The 15061-nt window shown below is 30.7% G+C and overlaps 1 protein-coding gene and 1 long non-coding RNA gene across 2 annotated transcripts in view; one reads left to right on the top strand and one right to left on the bottom strand.

Annotated features, from left to right (window-relative positions):
- The first annotated feature begins 1165 nt into the window (after positions 1 to 1165).
- Positions 1166 to 15061, top strand: part of LOC105835218 (calcium-binding mitochondrial carrier protein SCaMC-2) — a 31719-nt gene continuing 17823 nt past the window's right edge. The window contains exons 1-2 of the mRNA XM_036290779.1: positions 1166 to 1729; positions 14757 to 14883. Coding sequence (XP_036146672.1) covers positions 1499 to 1729; positions 14757 to 14883 — 358 coding nt within the window. The 5' untranslated portion in view covers positions 1166 to 1498. The remainder of the gene's footprint in view (positions 1730 to 14756; positions 14884 to 15061) is intronic.
- Positions 2611 to 13135, bottom strand: LOC118646893. The gene is made up of 2 exons (XR_004964294.1): positions 12561 to 13135; positions 2611 to 5554 (listed from the first exon to the last, which is right to left on the bottom strand). It is a non-coding gene; the product is annotated as an uncharacterized LOC118646893 (long non-coding RNA).

The raw sequence follows: 15061 nt of genomic DNA, 5'->3' as shown, positions 1-15061 counted from the left end.
GAAACTTTTAACGTAAGTTCTTAAGTTCTTACGTTAAGGATTTCTTTGTGCGTTGATTTAAGTTAAATTTTAAGTACAATTTAAGTTCATATGGAGTACTTAACGTAACGTAACGCGTTACGGAAGAGTTTGTGCGGTGGCCCTTACTGAGGTGTTCAGATCTATAACTATTTCCTGATTGATTCTTAAGCTTATGTTTACGTCTTATGCTTATGCTTACGGAAATTCATGTGCGATGGCCTTTAAGCCTTAAGGAGTTAACCAATTATATTCGTTTATTCTTCTCATATTCGATTATAATTGGTCAATTTCTTATGGTATAAGGCTTACTACACCTATTGTAGATCCGGGCTTAGAGCCACCGCACAAGCTTTTTCGTAAGGGCTACCGCACAAACTCTTCCATAACGCGTTACGTTACGTTAAGTACTCCATACGACCTTAAGTTGTACTTAAAATTTAACTTAAATCAACGCACAAAGAAATCCTTAACGTAAGTTCTTAAGTTCTTACGTTAAGGATTTCTTTGTGCGTTGATTTAAGTTAAATTTTAAGTACAACTTAGGTTCGTATGGAGTACTTAACGTAACGTAACGTAACGCGTTATGGAAGAGTTTGTGCGGTGGCCCTAACACGTTACGTTACGTTAAGTGCTTCATAAACCTAAGTTCGTACTTAAAATTAAACTTACATCAACGCACAAAGAAACTTTTAACGTAAGTTCTTAAGTTCTTACGTTAAGGATTTCTTTGTGCGTTGATTTAAGTTAAATTTTAAGTACAACTTAAGTTCGTATGGAGTACTTAACGTAACGTAACGCGTTATGGAAGAGTTTGTGCGGTGGCCCTAACGTAACGTAACGCGTTATGGAAGAGTTTGTGCGGTGGCCCTAACGTAACGTAACGCGTTATGGAAGAGTTTGTGCGGTGGCCCTTAGGGAACACAATTGACACAAGCATCGTTCTATCTTTTTTTATGTTCAATGAGTAATAAAGATAGAACGATACTTCTGTCGATTGTGTTCTCTAAAAGGAAAACAGCTACTTTTGCATAACGCATAACATAAATGCATAAGAAATTCGATTGGTTGAATTTCTTATGCACTTTGCTTATGGACCAATCAATTTGCTTATGTACATACGTTATGCGTTATGCAAAAGTGTATGCGGGGGGGCCCTATGTCATTTTGTGTGCGATAGTCCATAATCCCGCGCGGGTAGAAAGTCTCTCTCTCACAGCGTCGCCGCGCGCCGCATGTGCTCGCGCGCACGCGTTCGCGCGCATCTTCCAGCAGTACGGGCGATGCGTGCGTCGCGGTGTGCTCAGCGATATGTATGCGGTCGGTGCATACGTACGTGTACGTGTATATATATATATACATATATACACGCTTTGCCGCGGCTTTACGGCTTCGCTTCATTTCGCCACCGTCGCGACGACGGTGTCCCGTCTTATCTGGTTTCTGTGTCGCGTAGCGTAGTGAAACTACCGCGGCATACATGCCGGGGAACGGTGGCGGTGCGCGTATAAGCGCGTCGCCGGCGGCGCGCGCTGTCGTGAAGCCACCGCCGGCGCACTATCTGCACGAGCTGCCGGCCCAGGATGAGGAACGGCTGGCGCAGCTGTTCCAGCGCCTCGACCTCGACGGCAACGGCCGTATCGATGTACTCGATCTGTCGCAAGCGCTGCGCGAGGTCGGCGTGCACACTCAGTACGCTCAGTATGCTCAGGTAATTGTTGAAGCCTGCCGTATATCAGTCGTGTGCACTTACGGTATCGGGCACATGAAATTCTTGATTCTTTTCAAAACGCTAGTGTGACATCTACCCTTAACATCACCTGCTGTATTGTCATGGATTCTGCACTTTTATTACCCCAAGATATCTGAAATATATTTCATACAACGTATTCTTAACATTCCTTTTTCAAACGTAATATCGAGTTTTGTTTTTTTTGTTTAACGAAATTTACTATAATCTTAATTGATTTTTATGAAAATCTGAATTTTTTGCTAATTTGAACTTTTTAAATAGAATGGAATGAGCATGAGCCAGAAGAAAAAGAGAACTAAAACATAAAATGATAAACTTAAATTTTTTAGATTACCAAGAAAGGGTTAATATTGACGAGAAAATGTTTTAAAAAGTGATAAGAAATACAGATAAAATAGCTCATCAGTTAGCGTTTGTTTCTGCATTTATGAAAAGATATAAAATACGAGAAATTAATTAAAAGAATAAAAACATTATTGATAGAGTGTAGTAAGTGCAGTTAATGCGAACAGATTTAAGTACAGTAACAGTGTCTTCCGGGTTAAATATTTTTGGGTTAGGCTTAAATCCAATTGTATTCTTTATCAATTTTAAAAACTTTTGATTTTTGTAATTAAAAATTTTTAATTCTCGCGTTTTCTTGAATTTTTGGAAAGTTCTTAGAATTTTAGATAGTGCAATTTCCTTATTGATTACACTATCTTGATTGTCAATTTTCAAGATTTTTTATTTGTGCAATTTAAAACTAAATTCTCTGAATCGCAATTTTTTTTAATTGTTGGAAAGTTCTTAAAATTTCAAGTAATTTCTTGCTTATTTTGTTTTCTTGACATTATTAATTTTTTTAAATTTTTGTGTTAATTTTCAATTTGAAATTATTATTAACATTTTTTATTAGTAACCCACACAGCATCAATTGTTGCGGAAAGCTTTCAGAAAGGTTTTGACCTTTCACATTTTGTTTAAGAATTCAGAAAGATTTCTGCAAAATGTCACATGAAATGTTGCAACAGAAATGTTTCTGAAATGTGTCATGTGTTGTTAATGTGAAAACAAAACTAACCAAAACAAAAAATTATTGCAATGTCAAAATGATCAAAATAAAAATTTGCAATTTTTTTCAATTCTTATGCTCCAGTATTTATTAAACATATACATTTGGTTATATTTGTAATATCAGATAAACAAGATCTTAAATTTTTTTTAAAGTGATACAACGTGACATTTAGCATCTTATAAGTACAGTTGTACTATCAAAGATTTTGCACTTGATCACCTTCCGAGATATCTAAAATATATCATAGTAATATATGTTTTTACTGTACTTTCTTCGTTGTATTATTTTTTATGTTTTTGATTATTGAAAATCATTAGCCAATCATGATTCGTTTTTGTCATTTTGATTTTGTTGTGATTTATTGTTTTATTTGGAAATAAGGCTTATGATAATACCAGAGTAATAAATTGATACAATTGATACAAATGTGTTTTGATAATTGCACTGTGATGTAATATTAATCATATTAATATTTTAGATAATGTAGTAATTCATTAAATAACAAATAGCATTTACTGTAAAAGTTTTTTTTAGTTTAAAAGTTTATTTTGAATTTTTTAAAGGACTGTTGAATGAATGCCATTCAACAGTCCTTTAAATATATGGACTTGAAAATTTTATTTTATTTACAATTAGTAAAATACAAATATAAGCACGATGTGTTGCAAATTTTGTAGAATTCCTTAAAAATTTTTCCTGTTTTTCCAGAAATTTTATTTCAAATTTTCAATACAATTAAAGAAATTTTTAAATCTAGTTAAAATAAAATAATTTTTTTATATATTTTGATCTTATACAAAAAAAATAAATCTTATACAAGAAAAGCGAGTTTTGAATATTAAATTTCAGAAAGTAGTAATAAAAATAATATGATTAATAACTAAATACACATAAAGATGAGATCAACACAAAAGATGAGATCATCGGTATCTACAGTGGTTCTTGGTACAAAAATTATTTAGTGATTTTTACTATTTCCAGTTCATATGAACTGTGTGGTGTATTTTTTGCTAGTCTCGAAACACAACACAATTATTACATAAAACGAGAATGCGCAAATTAAATTGGCAAGCATTTAATAATTTTAATGCTCAGAAGTATCTATAAGATTTTCCTTCCTAAAAATTGCAAAATAATTTATTGCGAAAAGTAATATAATATCTTAGCCAGTATTTGAATCTGAATCTCCCAACATTTCGTGCTGACATCTTTCCAATTCGACTATCAAGGCGTGTGGTATTATTCTCCACAAAAAGTAATTTAAGTTAAAAAAACATCTTTTTTCATGTTACGTAATGTCAGCGATAACAACTGAAATAAAACCGATGAAAACGTCAAACATAAAAATAAAGATGTTACACATAAAGATAACAAATTGAAATTACCATATCAATTTTGGTCGACTAAATATTAATTTTTGTGTGATTCTTGTTTTAATATTTCCCAGTTTGTATAAACTGCGCGCCAACAGTCTCAAAACATATTTTCATTGATCTAATACTTATCTTATTTTTGTATCTACACATCGCCTAAAAGATGTTACTCTAAAATATATTGATTAATGTGAAGAATAATAATATATATTTTAGTGGTCGAATTGAGAGGACGCCTGCACAGTACTTGGGAAGATCCATGTTTAAATCCTGGCTGAGGCATCACGTTACTTTTCGCATACTTTTTGCAATAAATTAATTACAATTTTTTCGGGAAAAGGGAGGGTCTTATAAATATTTTTAAACGTTGATATTTGGCTAGTGGGTTTTAAGACTAACAAAAATATTGGTTCACAGGTCATATGAACTGGAAATATTAAATTTGCACAAGAATTATTATTCCAAGATTCGGCTGTGGACTAACATAGCAATTTCGTTTTTATCTTTATGTTCAACATTTTCATCGGTTCAATACTTATTATTGTATAAAGATAAAGATTTTTTAACTTATTGATTATTGCGAAGAATAAAATATCCTTTGGTAATTGAATTGGGAAGACGCCCGCACGGAATGTTGAAAGATTTGGCTTCATGTAGTGAACTGTGTTTTAAGACTGATAAAAAAATTGCGGCGCGCAGTTCATATGAACTGGAGATGACAAAAATCACACCAAAATTATTATCTTTATCTTTATGTTTGACATTTTTATCGGTCCTATTTCAGTTACTATTGTTGACATTACGTTACCTGAAAAAAAGACAGTTTTTAACTTATATTGGTTATTGCGAAGAATGATGCTATATGTCTTGGTAGTCGAATTCAGAAGATTCTCGCATGGAATGTGGCGAAATCCAAGTTCAAATCCTGCCTGAGGTATTATTTTTTGCAATAAATTATTTACATAATAACAGTAAGAGAATATAGACCGATATGTGAAAACAACAATTAATAGAGAATAAGCCTTATTCGGTCATAGCTGGATTGTCGTGTTTTACTTACTTGTGTGATTTGAGATACCTTTCAAAGTTCAGTGAACTGTGCGCTGAATAGATTTTTCGACCTTAAAACAGTTATAAGATGAAGGAGATTAGTAATATCACAGTATGATAATCAATTTAATAATAGTTAACATGCATTTATTTCCTCTAAAATATTTACAGTTTTGGGGGGAAGAGGAATCTTACACACCGATGTAAACTTGTCGCTTGATTAAAAAAAATTTTAAGTACAATTCGTTTGTACTTACCTCATTTGTACTTGTTTGAACCGCAGTTTATTTCGATTGTACATACCTTAAAGCATAAAAAAATACAAAATAAGAACAGAAAGAGAACAGAATAGATATTGTAAAGTTAGGCGTTAGTCATTTTTTAATAATTTTGTATTTTTTTATTGTTTGAGGTACAAACGAAATGAACTGAAGTACAGATAAACGACGTACAAACGTATACTTTACACTTCTTTTAATGATGTATTGGATTGAAGTTTAAAATAGTACAAAGTTGCTAAAAATTTGTGAAATTGTTCTTTTAGTTTCCCTAATGTACTGCAAAAAATTGAAAACGTATCCACTAAACGGTTGCTGAGTTATAACTATTTTAATCTTCACTGATTTTACATGGAAGCCTTTTCTATCTTATGGAAAATGACGATCTTGACGGATGAAACAGCTAAAAAAAATGTAGAAGAAACAGTGTTTTGAATTTTTTTGTACATCTAGTATATGAATAGATGAAAATATCTGCAAAGTTTCAATTGTCTTCACTACACCGTTTTAAAGAAATAAAATATAACTTGAGATAATTGTGCATTTTCACTGTCAAAAGTTAAACTCATAAGTGAAAAAAATCGCAAATACGTGAAAAATACTTTTGTAAGAGTAAAATTAAGACTCCAACTATCGTTCAAGTTTCTTACATCTAGATTTACTATGCGTTAGGCGCAGATATTGAAGTATTTAAAATTTTGTCTAAGATTGTATGTCCAATACACTCTTAAAGTCGGACGCCAAGTTTACAACAGTATCTTACACATACATTTTACATTAGCATCACATAATACCATTAAATTTATTGTCAATATAATTTGTGAAATTACATTCTGACTTTACAGTATAGTGACTGTGTTTTAAAACAAAAAAGTACGATGTGCAGTTCATATAAATAATAAAAATTACAAAGTTATTTGGTACCAAAATCCGTAGACTGATATAGGCGATCTCATTTTTTTGTTTGACATTTTCATTAGACTTATTTTAATTATTATTGTTAGTATATAAAGATTTGTCCGCAATGTAGTTTATTGAAGTATACATAAATATAAAAGTATATATAATATACGAAACATGATTAAATACATACATCAATTCAAAATAGTGCAATATCTTTTATCTTTGTTACTGTTCTTTAAATAAAAATTTATAAGTCATACGAGAGAATACACGTGAATGTACATGGATGTGGATGCCACGTTTATTGCTAGTTGATTGCCAATATTTTATATTATTGAAACTTAGAAAAAACAATAAAAGAAATAATTTTGTCAGGGAGGGGGGAGGGGAAGAGAGAGAGAGAGAGAGAGAGAGAGAGAATTCAAATTTAAAAATAAAAATATAGTGATTCTTATAGTTACCAGTCGGGAAAAAATATATAAATGAAACTCCTTTTGTTCAGTCAACGAACTGGCCAGATTTTTTATTCGTACAAAGAAGAAGAGGCACAACGTTTCGACCTTATAATTTAAAAATAAAATTCCTAAAAATTTTTTTGAGTCCCAATAAAATTCCACAAAAATCCATGAATTTCAAAGATAAAAAATTCTCTGAAGATTCCAAGTTTTACGATCATTCATATGTACAATGTACCTTGTACAAGATGGTTACATAAATATTATATATATATATATATATATCATGCACACTTTTTATTACATCACATTTCAAAAATGAGATTTTAATTTATTATATTTAGATAATTATGGTCAACAATATTTTGAAAAAAATTCAATTATTTTAAGTAACTTTTTAGTGATATTTTCAGAAAGATTGCAAATTTTTTCAGTAAACAAGTTTCTCACAAATTTTATAGTACAAGAATCGCTTATAATTTGCTATTTCAGAGCTGTTTAAAAAATGTTGCAGACATATTTCGAAACTTTTATGAAATGTTTCATTTTTTAATTAAAATATTTCAGAGATACCTGAAAACTTTTGATACTGCATAGGTAGTTTAAAAATAGATATTCGTGCAACAAGAGTGTGGTAAGTCAGCTAATTGCCCGTAAGTGCGTTCACCCATATGTGTGGGCAATAGTCGATCGCACACAATATTTTTTGTTACCTGTGCGTCGAAATATTGATCCAGGAGTGAATTGACAGGTGAGAAAAGGATCACTTTTGGTGCACGGATAGCGAAAAAAATATTTACGAGACAAGTGTTTCATATGATTAATGCGTTTAGGCGTTAGGCTTAGGCTTTCGTCAATTACAAGATGCTTTTTAAACAACTTTAATATCCTAATGTTGTTTGAGATATCTGTGATATACATTTTTACTCATCAGTTATATTTTTTACATTAAGGAAATAAAGCCGGCTGTTTTACCGACATTTTTTAAATGAATTTTTTTTTTAAATTGGTTTTATAGAATTGCAAAAGTCTTACAGAATTAAAGTACGCGCAAAAATCCAGAGGAAAACGGTTGAGTTCATATTTAAAAAAGATTTTTATTTTTTGTATGTAGATCTGTCACTGGAAGACAATATTTGTTTAACTCTAATCCTACATCTAGAATAAATACCACTGGTTTTTGGCTTTAGTTTTAGACTTGGTTTTTTGCTTAGCTTTATGAATTTTTTCATTGTTTTAAAATTTAAATTGCCCCACAATAACTTTTGAACGTTATTTTTAGGTGTTTGAGAAATGTTTGAGAAAAAAATTTTTTGAGCCAAAATGTTTGATAATATATGATAATATATGAGTAATAACCATTTAAAGAGTGGTATGTGGTTTAATTTATAGACTGATATTGATACATGTGTACTTTAATCCTGGAAACGAAAATCTTTTTCCAAATCTATAAAAGAAAATACATACAAAATCTTGTTAATTATGTGCGCGAATAATTACATTATCGACTCCGATCAAGTTTGATGGGCACTTTAGCATTCCTTTAAGGGGGTCGTTTCTTGTAAACGGCCCAAAAAATAGAGAATTTTTTAAGATAAAAGTATTACACCAAATGTTTTGAAACTATACAGTATTATTATTCAACATTTATAATGTATAAAAAAATTTTTTTGTTTGAAATCGATATATACAGTGGAACCCCGCGTTAGCGTACTCCGCGTTAGCGGAAACTATCCCCTTCATATGCACTTGGCCCACATGAGTAGCGTGTATGGGGATAGCAATGCAGTCACGTAGTATGTAAGCAGTTACGACGTATTCTTAAAGATTTGTGCAAGATTTTAATCTGTAATTAATTCATTTAAGAAATGGCTAATATTTTTTTAAATTTAAGAATTTATTATTTTGTCTACATGGTCATTAAAAATTGTCTCAAAAAATTGTTTCAAAATATTATTCGTGTAATATAAATAAAAATATATTCTTATATAAATTTTTATTTGAAAAATTCACGCACATGTAAATAAAATAGCCAACACTAATTTAAAATAAATTGTTTAAATGTAATCACATAAAAAAAGGAACACCGATTGCAATCAAAGCTGGATTTCTAATTTGATAATATTTTATTTATAAATTATATGTTGGAAAATAATAATAAATTAGAAGTGTAGGGAATATAAAATATTCGGGAATACAATTTATTACAGAGATACGAGATGTGAGTTTTTCGGACGGCTATAGATACGATTGACTTGATCTAAGATGCTCTGCTTGCAATTTTATGGTCGAATACATTTAGTCTTAAGCGTAAACATTAACTGGTTAGATGGCAATACCGTTACGTCCCTGAATTTCACGGAGTGGGAGTGAAACCATAGGAGATAACCCCGCGTTAGCGGACCAGAGCCCCGAACAATCCGCTAATGCGGGGTTCCACTGTATATTAATACATTTTATAGGAACTTTTTTTTATTTGTTTAAAACGGTGCGCCGCTTAGCATCCTTCAAAGTGATCTGAAGCAAATAAAAATTTTTTTTATCTACATGACCATAGTTTCTAGATGAATATAAGTTTTACAAAAAAAATTAATTTTACGTCTTTTTTTTAAACAAATAAGGCGAAAATTTTTAGCAAAAATTGAAAAAAAATTTTTAGTGCCGTCGTTTTGTTAATATTCATTTTATAAAATTTTCTTTACATTCTAGAAGCTATGGTCATGTAGATTTAAAAAAATTTGTTTTTGTTTCAGACCACTTTGAAGGACGCTAAGCGGCACACCGTTTTGAACGAATGAAAAAAGGTTTCTATAATATGTATTAGTATACATGAGTCATTCCACGTCAAGCGGGACATTTTTAGACAACATGGTCTTCAAAATTGTCATTATTGTTTTTATAAATTTTATAGAACAAATAAATACATAAAATAATTTTTTTAATTTTTTTTAACTTTAATATTTCGGAAGTTACAAGGAGTTGAAGTTTCGCAAAAACGGTCGAAAATCGGAAATACGTTTTCATTTAAACGTTCATATCTTCGGTGTCCGTTATCCAACAGGCTATTTTGAGTGCTCATTTTAAAGCTCTTGAAACGCACTTTAATCCTTCATAAATCGAAATTTGTGAAAAAAAATTCTATTATAAATAATTATTATTTAAACGCCATTTTCAAGGTGAGAACACGCTTCGAAAATTTAAAAAAAAATATGAACATATTCTTTAATAAATTCCCTAAAAAACTGTTAAGTTGCAAAATGGAACTTCCATGGAAACTATTTTTAAACAGCGATTGATTCATAAGAAACGGCGACGCTGCCGCAACGCGATATAGCAAACGTATAACGAATAAGTAGTAGGTATGCAAATGTAAATCAATTGATTTAAATATATAGTATGTAACATAATTTATTCAATTTTATACTAAATACTAATCTTAAAACTATTAAAATATGAAGTTAAAAATGTAATAACATGTGTATGTGAAAAATTTATGGCAATTTATTTGAAAACAAATGCTTTTACTGATTCTTCTATCTTTGAATATCTTTTAGCGATCAATTCTTTTTTTGAAATTGGTTGAATATAATGAAATGTTTGAGTACCGCGTACTAACTTTGCTTTCTCAAATCGAGCTTGTAATGTAGCAGCTTCCTTTTTATAACCGTTGTGAATAAAAAATTCTAAGCTAACATTTTTAATGTTTTTATTATTTTGAGTCCACGAAAAAAAATTTTATGGCGTATTTATTCGTTCTTGCGATGGTTCTAGACTGTTTTTTGCAGCTAATCTTTTGATGGTCCCTCCGATGCCATCACAAGGCCTCTTTCCATGCGAAGTCGCGAAGAAGTTTCATTCTGCACTGATATTAAAATCTTTTTCGTGAAGGCATATGTTAAGAACATTTTTTTTATTTTTATATTGTGCACTGGCTTTATTCGAGAAGTAAATGATTTTACTTAATTCTCGTATTTCTCGCTTCAGAAAGTTTACAAAATTTCTTTGGAAAAGATGGATGGCAATAGTATCATGTTTTAGGCATTCTGAAATTGCAACATAATTTTTATGCTCAATTATTTCATCTTCATTGTAGTAGGCAACAAAAGGATGTAAGGTCACTTAATCATTGTTCCAATGTACACCTTGAATCGCGTCTTGAATCACGAATGCGTAATTTTCTGAAAAATCACATACTACTAAGCATTCTTCTTGTTTCAATTGCTTCTTTTGTTCTGAAAAATAAGCAGACTGTTGTTGAGCAATGAATGCACGCGTGACCAGCGATTCCAGTTGTGCTTGAAGTTTTTCCAAAAATTCTTTCACAGATGCTTGAATTGTTTCCAGATTTGTTCTATCTACCGATATCCACTGTTTGTACATCATGTTATCAATTAATTGTTCTTCGAATAACTTCCAGTTGCTTCACTAAATTTTCTATACCTGGACAACTTTCACACTGTTTCAAATGACAATTGATTGATGGGTTGCACATCATTCGTGACAATCTTAATAATTATTCAGCGGCTGTAATGTGTTGGCTGTCAGTTGTGCTATCTTTGCATCGTCTAGTAACAATTTCACATTCTCATGAATTGCACAAACACAAAATGAATGGGTCCCACTAGCTCCAGGAAGTACGCAGTGTTTTGATCTCAGTTCACAAAACTTTGAAAAGCCAATTTTTAAATCTGGATACTTTTCTTTGAAGATGCGGTACGTTTCTTTCAAATTACTCAGCAATAATCGTTCCTGTTTATGTATTTTCTGTTCGTTTTCTTTAACCGTAACATAATTTTTTTTACCCGCCATTACCCGACTCATAAAGTCAGACGTATAGAAATTCACAACATATAGCTCTGTAGCTCTGTAGGTTTAACTTCTTACCAGTCTTCGCATTAGGAGTGGATAGAATTCCACATTCTTCTGTCGTTTTTTTGGCTACGGAGATCATGCAGTTGGAGACATTAAATTTTTATTGATTTTGCTGAACGACCAACTTTTAAATATTATTAAAATTTGAATTTTCTTATTTCGATTATTTGTAATACAAAACTTCTTTCAGTTTTTCGATTTCACATATTTTGTTGTTTCGTTTTCTAATCTAACTTCTCCAATATAAAATACCTTTGAAGCCAGTTTTTGTTGAACACTCTGTAATTTTTCTCGAGGATAAATAATCTTTTATTGATCGGTGATTCTCCAAGTGCAGATAAACTTTCGTTTAATTTAGAAATATTAATAGATCTTTCAATTGACATCGACGTTGAATCCTCTTCATAGTCCGATAAATGTATTGCACTTGTCTTAGGTTGTCGATTCTCACTAAACGAAGAACTATCACTTGTTTAATTGATTTCAGGAATTTTCGAAAGTCTTAACCGGCAGTAATCACAAATTTTTATATTGGCAGATATAGATACGTTTTTCATATCCAACTTCCATATCATCGATGGAAGTACGCGTCTTAAATTTTTCGAAGATTTTTTTCCGTGTTTTTCCAATTTAAATAGGTTAAAGCAATAGTCATAATATTTTTGTTTCGTTGCCATCATAATAATTGCGATGGACTATTCAAATTTAGCAATCTAAAATCTTGAAATAGCAAAATAAATGTTGCTTGAACAAGCTTTAAATGATATTAAAATAATAATGAAATAATAAAAAAATGTATACCTATTGATGACACTGGAAGAGCAGAGTAATATTAGAGAGAAGATGCTTTGTACGCAATTATTCTTCAACTGCGTGTACAGCATCGTGCGTGTAAAGCGACATGCGCCGACCCGCGCCGTCACGCGCCAACCACCCATGAATCAATCGCTGTTTAAAAATAGTTTCCATCGGAGTTCCATTTTGCAACTTAATAGTTTTTTAGAGAATTGATTAAAGAATATGTTCATATTTTTTTCAAAATTTTCGAAGCGTGTTCTCATCTTGAAAATGACGTTTAAATAATATAGTTGTTTATAACAAATAAATTTTTTTTTCACAAATTTCGATTTATGAAAGATTAAAGTGCGTTTCAAGAGCTTTAAGATGAGCACTCGAAACAGCCTGTAGGATGACAGACACCGAAGATATGAACGTTTAAGGATGTGTATCGGACTAAAGTTCAAAATAGTACAAAGTTGCTAAAAATTTGTGAAATTGTTCTTTTAGTTTCCCTAATGTATTGCAAAAAATTGAAAACGCATCCACTAAACGGTTGCTGAGTTATAACTATTTTAATCTTCACTGATTTTACATGGTATCCTTTTCTATCTTATGGAAAAAGACGATGTTGACGGATGAAACAGCTAAAAAAATATAGAAGAAATAATACCAGTGTTTTGAATTTTTTTGTACATCTAGTATATAAATAGATAAAAATATCTGCCAAGTTTCAATTGTCTTTACTACACCGTTTTAAAGAAATAAAATATAACTTGAGATAATTGTGCATTTTCACTGTCAAATTTAAACTCATAAGTAAAAAAAATCGCAAATACGTGAAAAATACCTTTGTAAGAGTAAAAATAAGACTCCAACTATCGTTCAAGTTTCTTACATCTAGATTTACTAAGCGTTAGGCGTAGATATTTAAGTATTTCAAATTTCATGCACTTTTGTCTAAGATTGTATGTCCGATACACCCTTAAATGAGAGCGATTTCCGATTTTCGATCGTTTTTGCAAAACTTCAACTCCTTGTAACTTCCGAAATATTAAAGTTAAAAAATAAAAAAAAATATTTTATGTATTTATTTGTTCCATAGAATTTATAAAAACAATAATGACAATTTTGAAGAACATGTTGTTTAAAAGTGTCCCGCTTGACGTGGAATAACACACACACACACACACACATCAATTATTTTGGAATAAAAAAAATTTTTTATACATTATAAATATCGAATAATAATAGTGAATAGTTTCAAAACATTTGGTGTAATACTTTTATTTTAAAAAATTCCTTAAAAATTGCCTATTTTTTGGCCGTTTACAAGAAACGACCCCCTTAAAGGATTCTACTGTGTCAAAAAAATTCAAGGTTTTTATAGAAATGTTTCTCTGTGAAAATATACTATTATATATATTGAAAAACTTTTTTGAATCTATTAAATTACATCTGAATAATATAAACAAAATTTTTAAGTAATATTATTTATTGTTTTTCAGTGTTCAACACTGAATATGATGTATTATAAAGCAGTGTGACTACTGTGAGAGTTATTTCTTGGCTTAAATATTTGAAATAAAAAATTTAGGGTTATTATATGAGTGTCACTGTTCTTACCACAATTAATAATTTTAAAAAAAGTTAAAAATAGTCATTTTGAAAAAAAGTGTGAAAAACATTTCTTTTTGTCATGTAAAAAGTATAATAAAATAAATATTTCGAGTGATTTTGGTAGGGACAATAGCTATAGATGTGTAGAATAAGTTTCCAAAAGACCGATCGGTATATTAGTCCCGTAGTGCAGAATATCTTAAGGTATCTTTTCATGCTGACACTTGACGCTTGTTTTCAACGTCAAAAGACGTAACGTGACTAAAATGACTAAAATGAATTGGTATTTTTATTTTTGGTCATGTAACATCTTTTGACGTTAAAAATGAGGGTCAAGTGTCAGCGTGAAAAGGTACCTTTTTAGAGTCGTACAATCTAAACGGAGCAAGCATTCCGAACGCCACTATAACGCTACTACAAACTGGTTGTAACGCATCGAAGTAGTTCGAATTTTTTTAACCAAAATTATATAATAGGTTCTTGAATACGATCTTTCGAAAAATATAAAATTGATTTTCTGAAGTTTTACAGTAGAATAACACTTTAAATTAAAATAGACGATTGCACGTATTCTTAGAATAATTTTTTTCGATTTTACAGAAATTTCTGGCCAAATCGGACCGTACTAAAAGCGGCGATATCAGCTTGGCTGAATTCATACACTATGTTCGCGAACATGAAAAAAACTTGCGACTGCAATTCTCCAATCTTGATAAAAATAAAGATGGTAAGCATACATTTAGTATAAGTCATGCTAGTTAACTCATAAAAAATCTAAAAATTTGAAGTTGAAAGAGAGAGAGAGAGAGAGAGAGAGAGAGAGAGAGAGAGAGAAACATTCCTATTACCAAAATTTAAATCAAAATTTAAGATCAAAATGCGAAACTCTTTAAATAAAATCTAGC

Source organism: Monomorium pharaonis, chromosome 8 (assembly GCF_013373865.1).
Source record: "Monomorium pharaonis isolate MP-MQ-018 chromosome 8, ASM1337386v2, whole genome shotgun sequence".
Lineage (NCBI taxonomy): Eukaryota > Metazoa > Arthropoda > Insecta > Hymenoptera > Formicidae > Monomorium > Monomorium pharaonis.
This window is presented reverse-complemented; position numbering and strand designations above follow the sequence as displayed.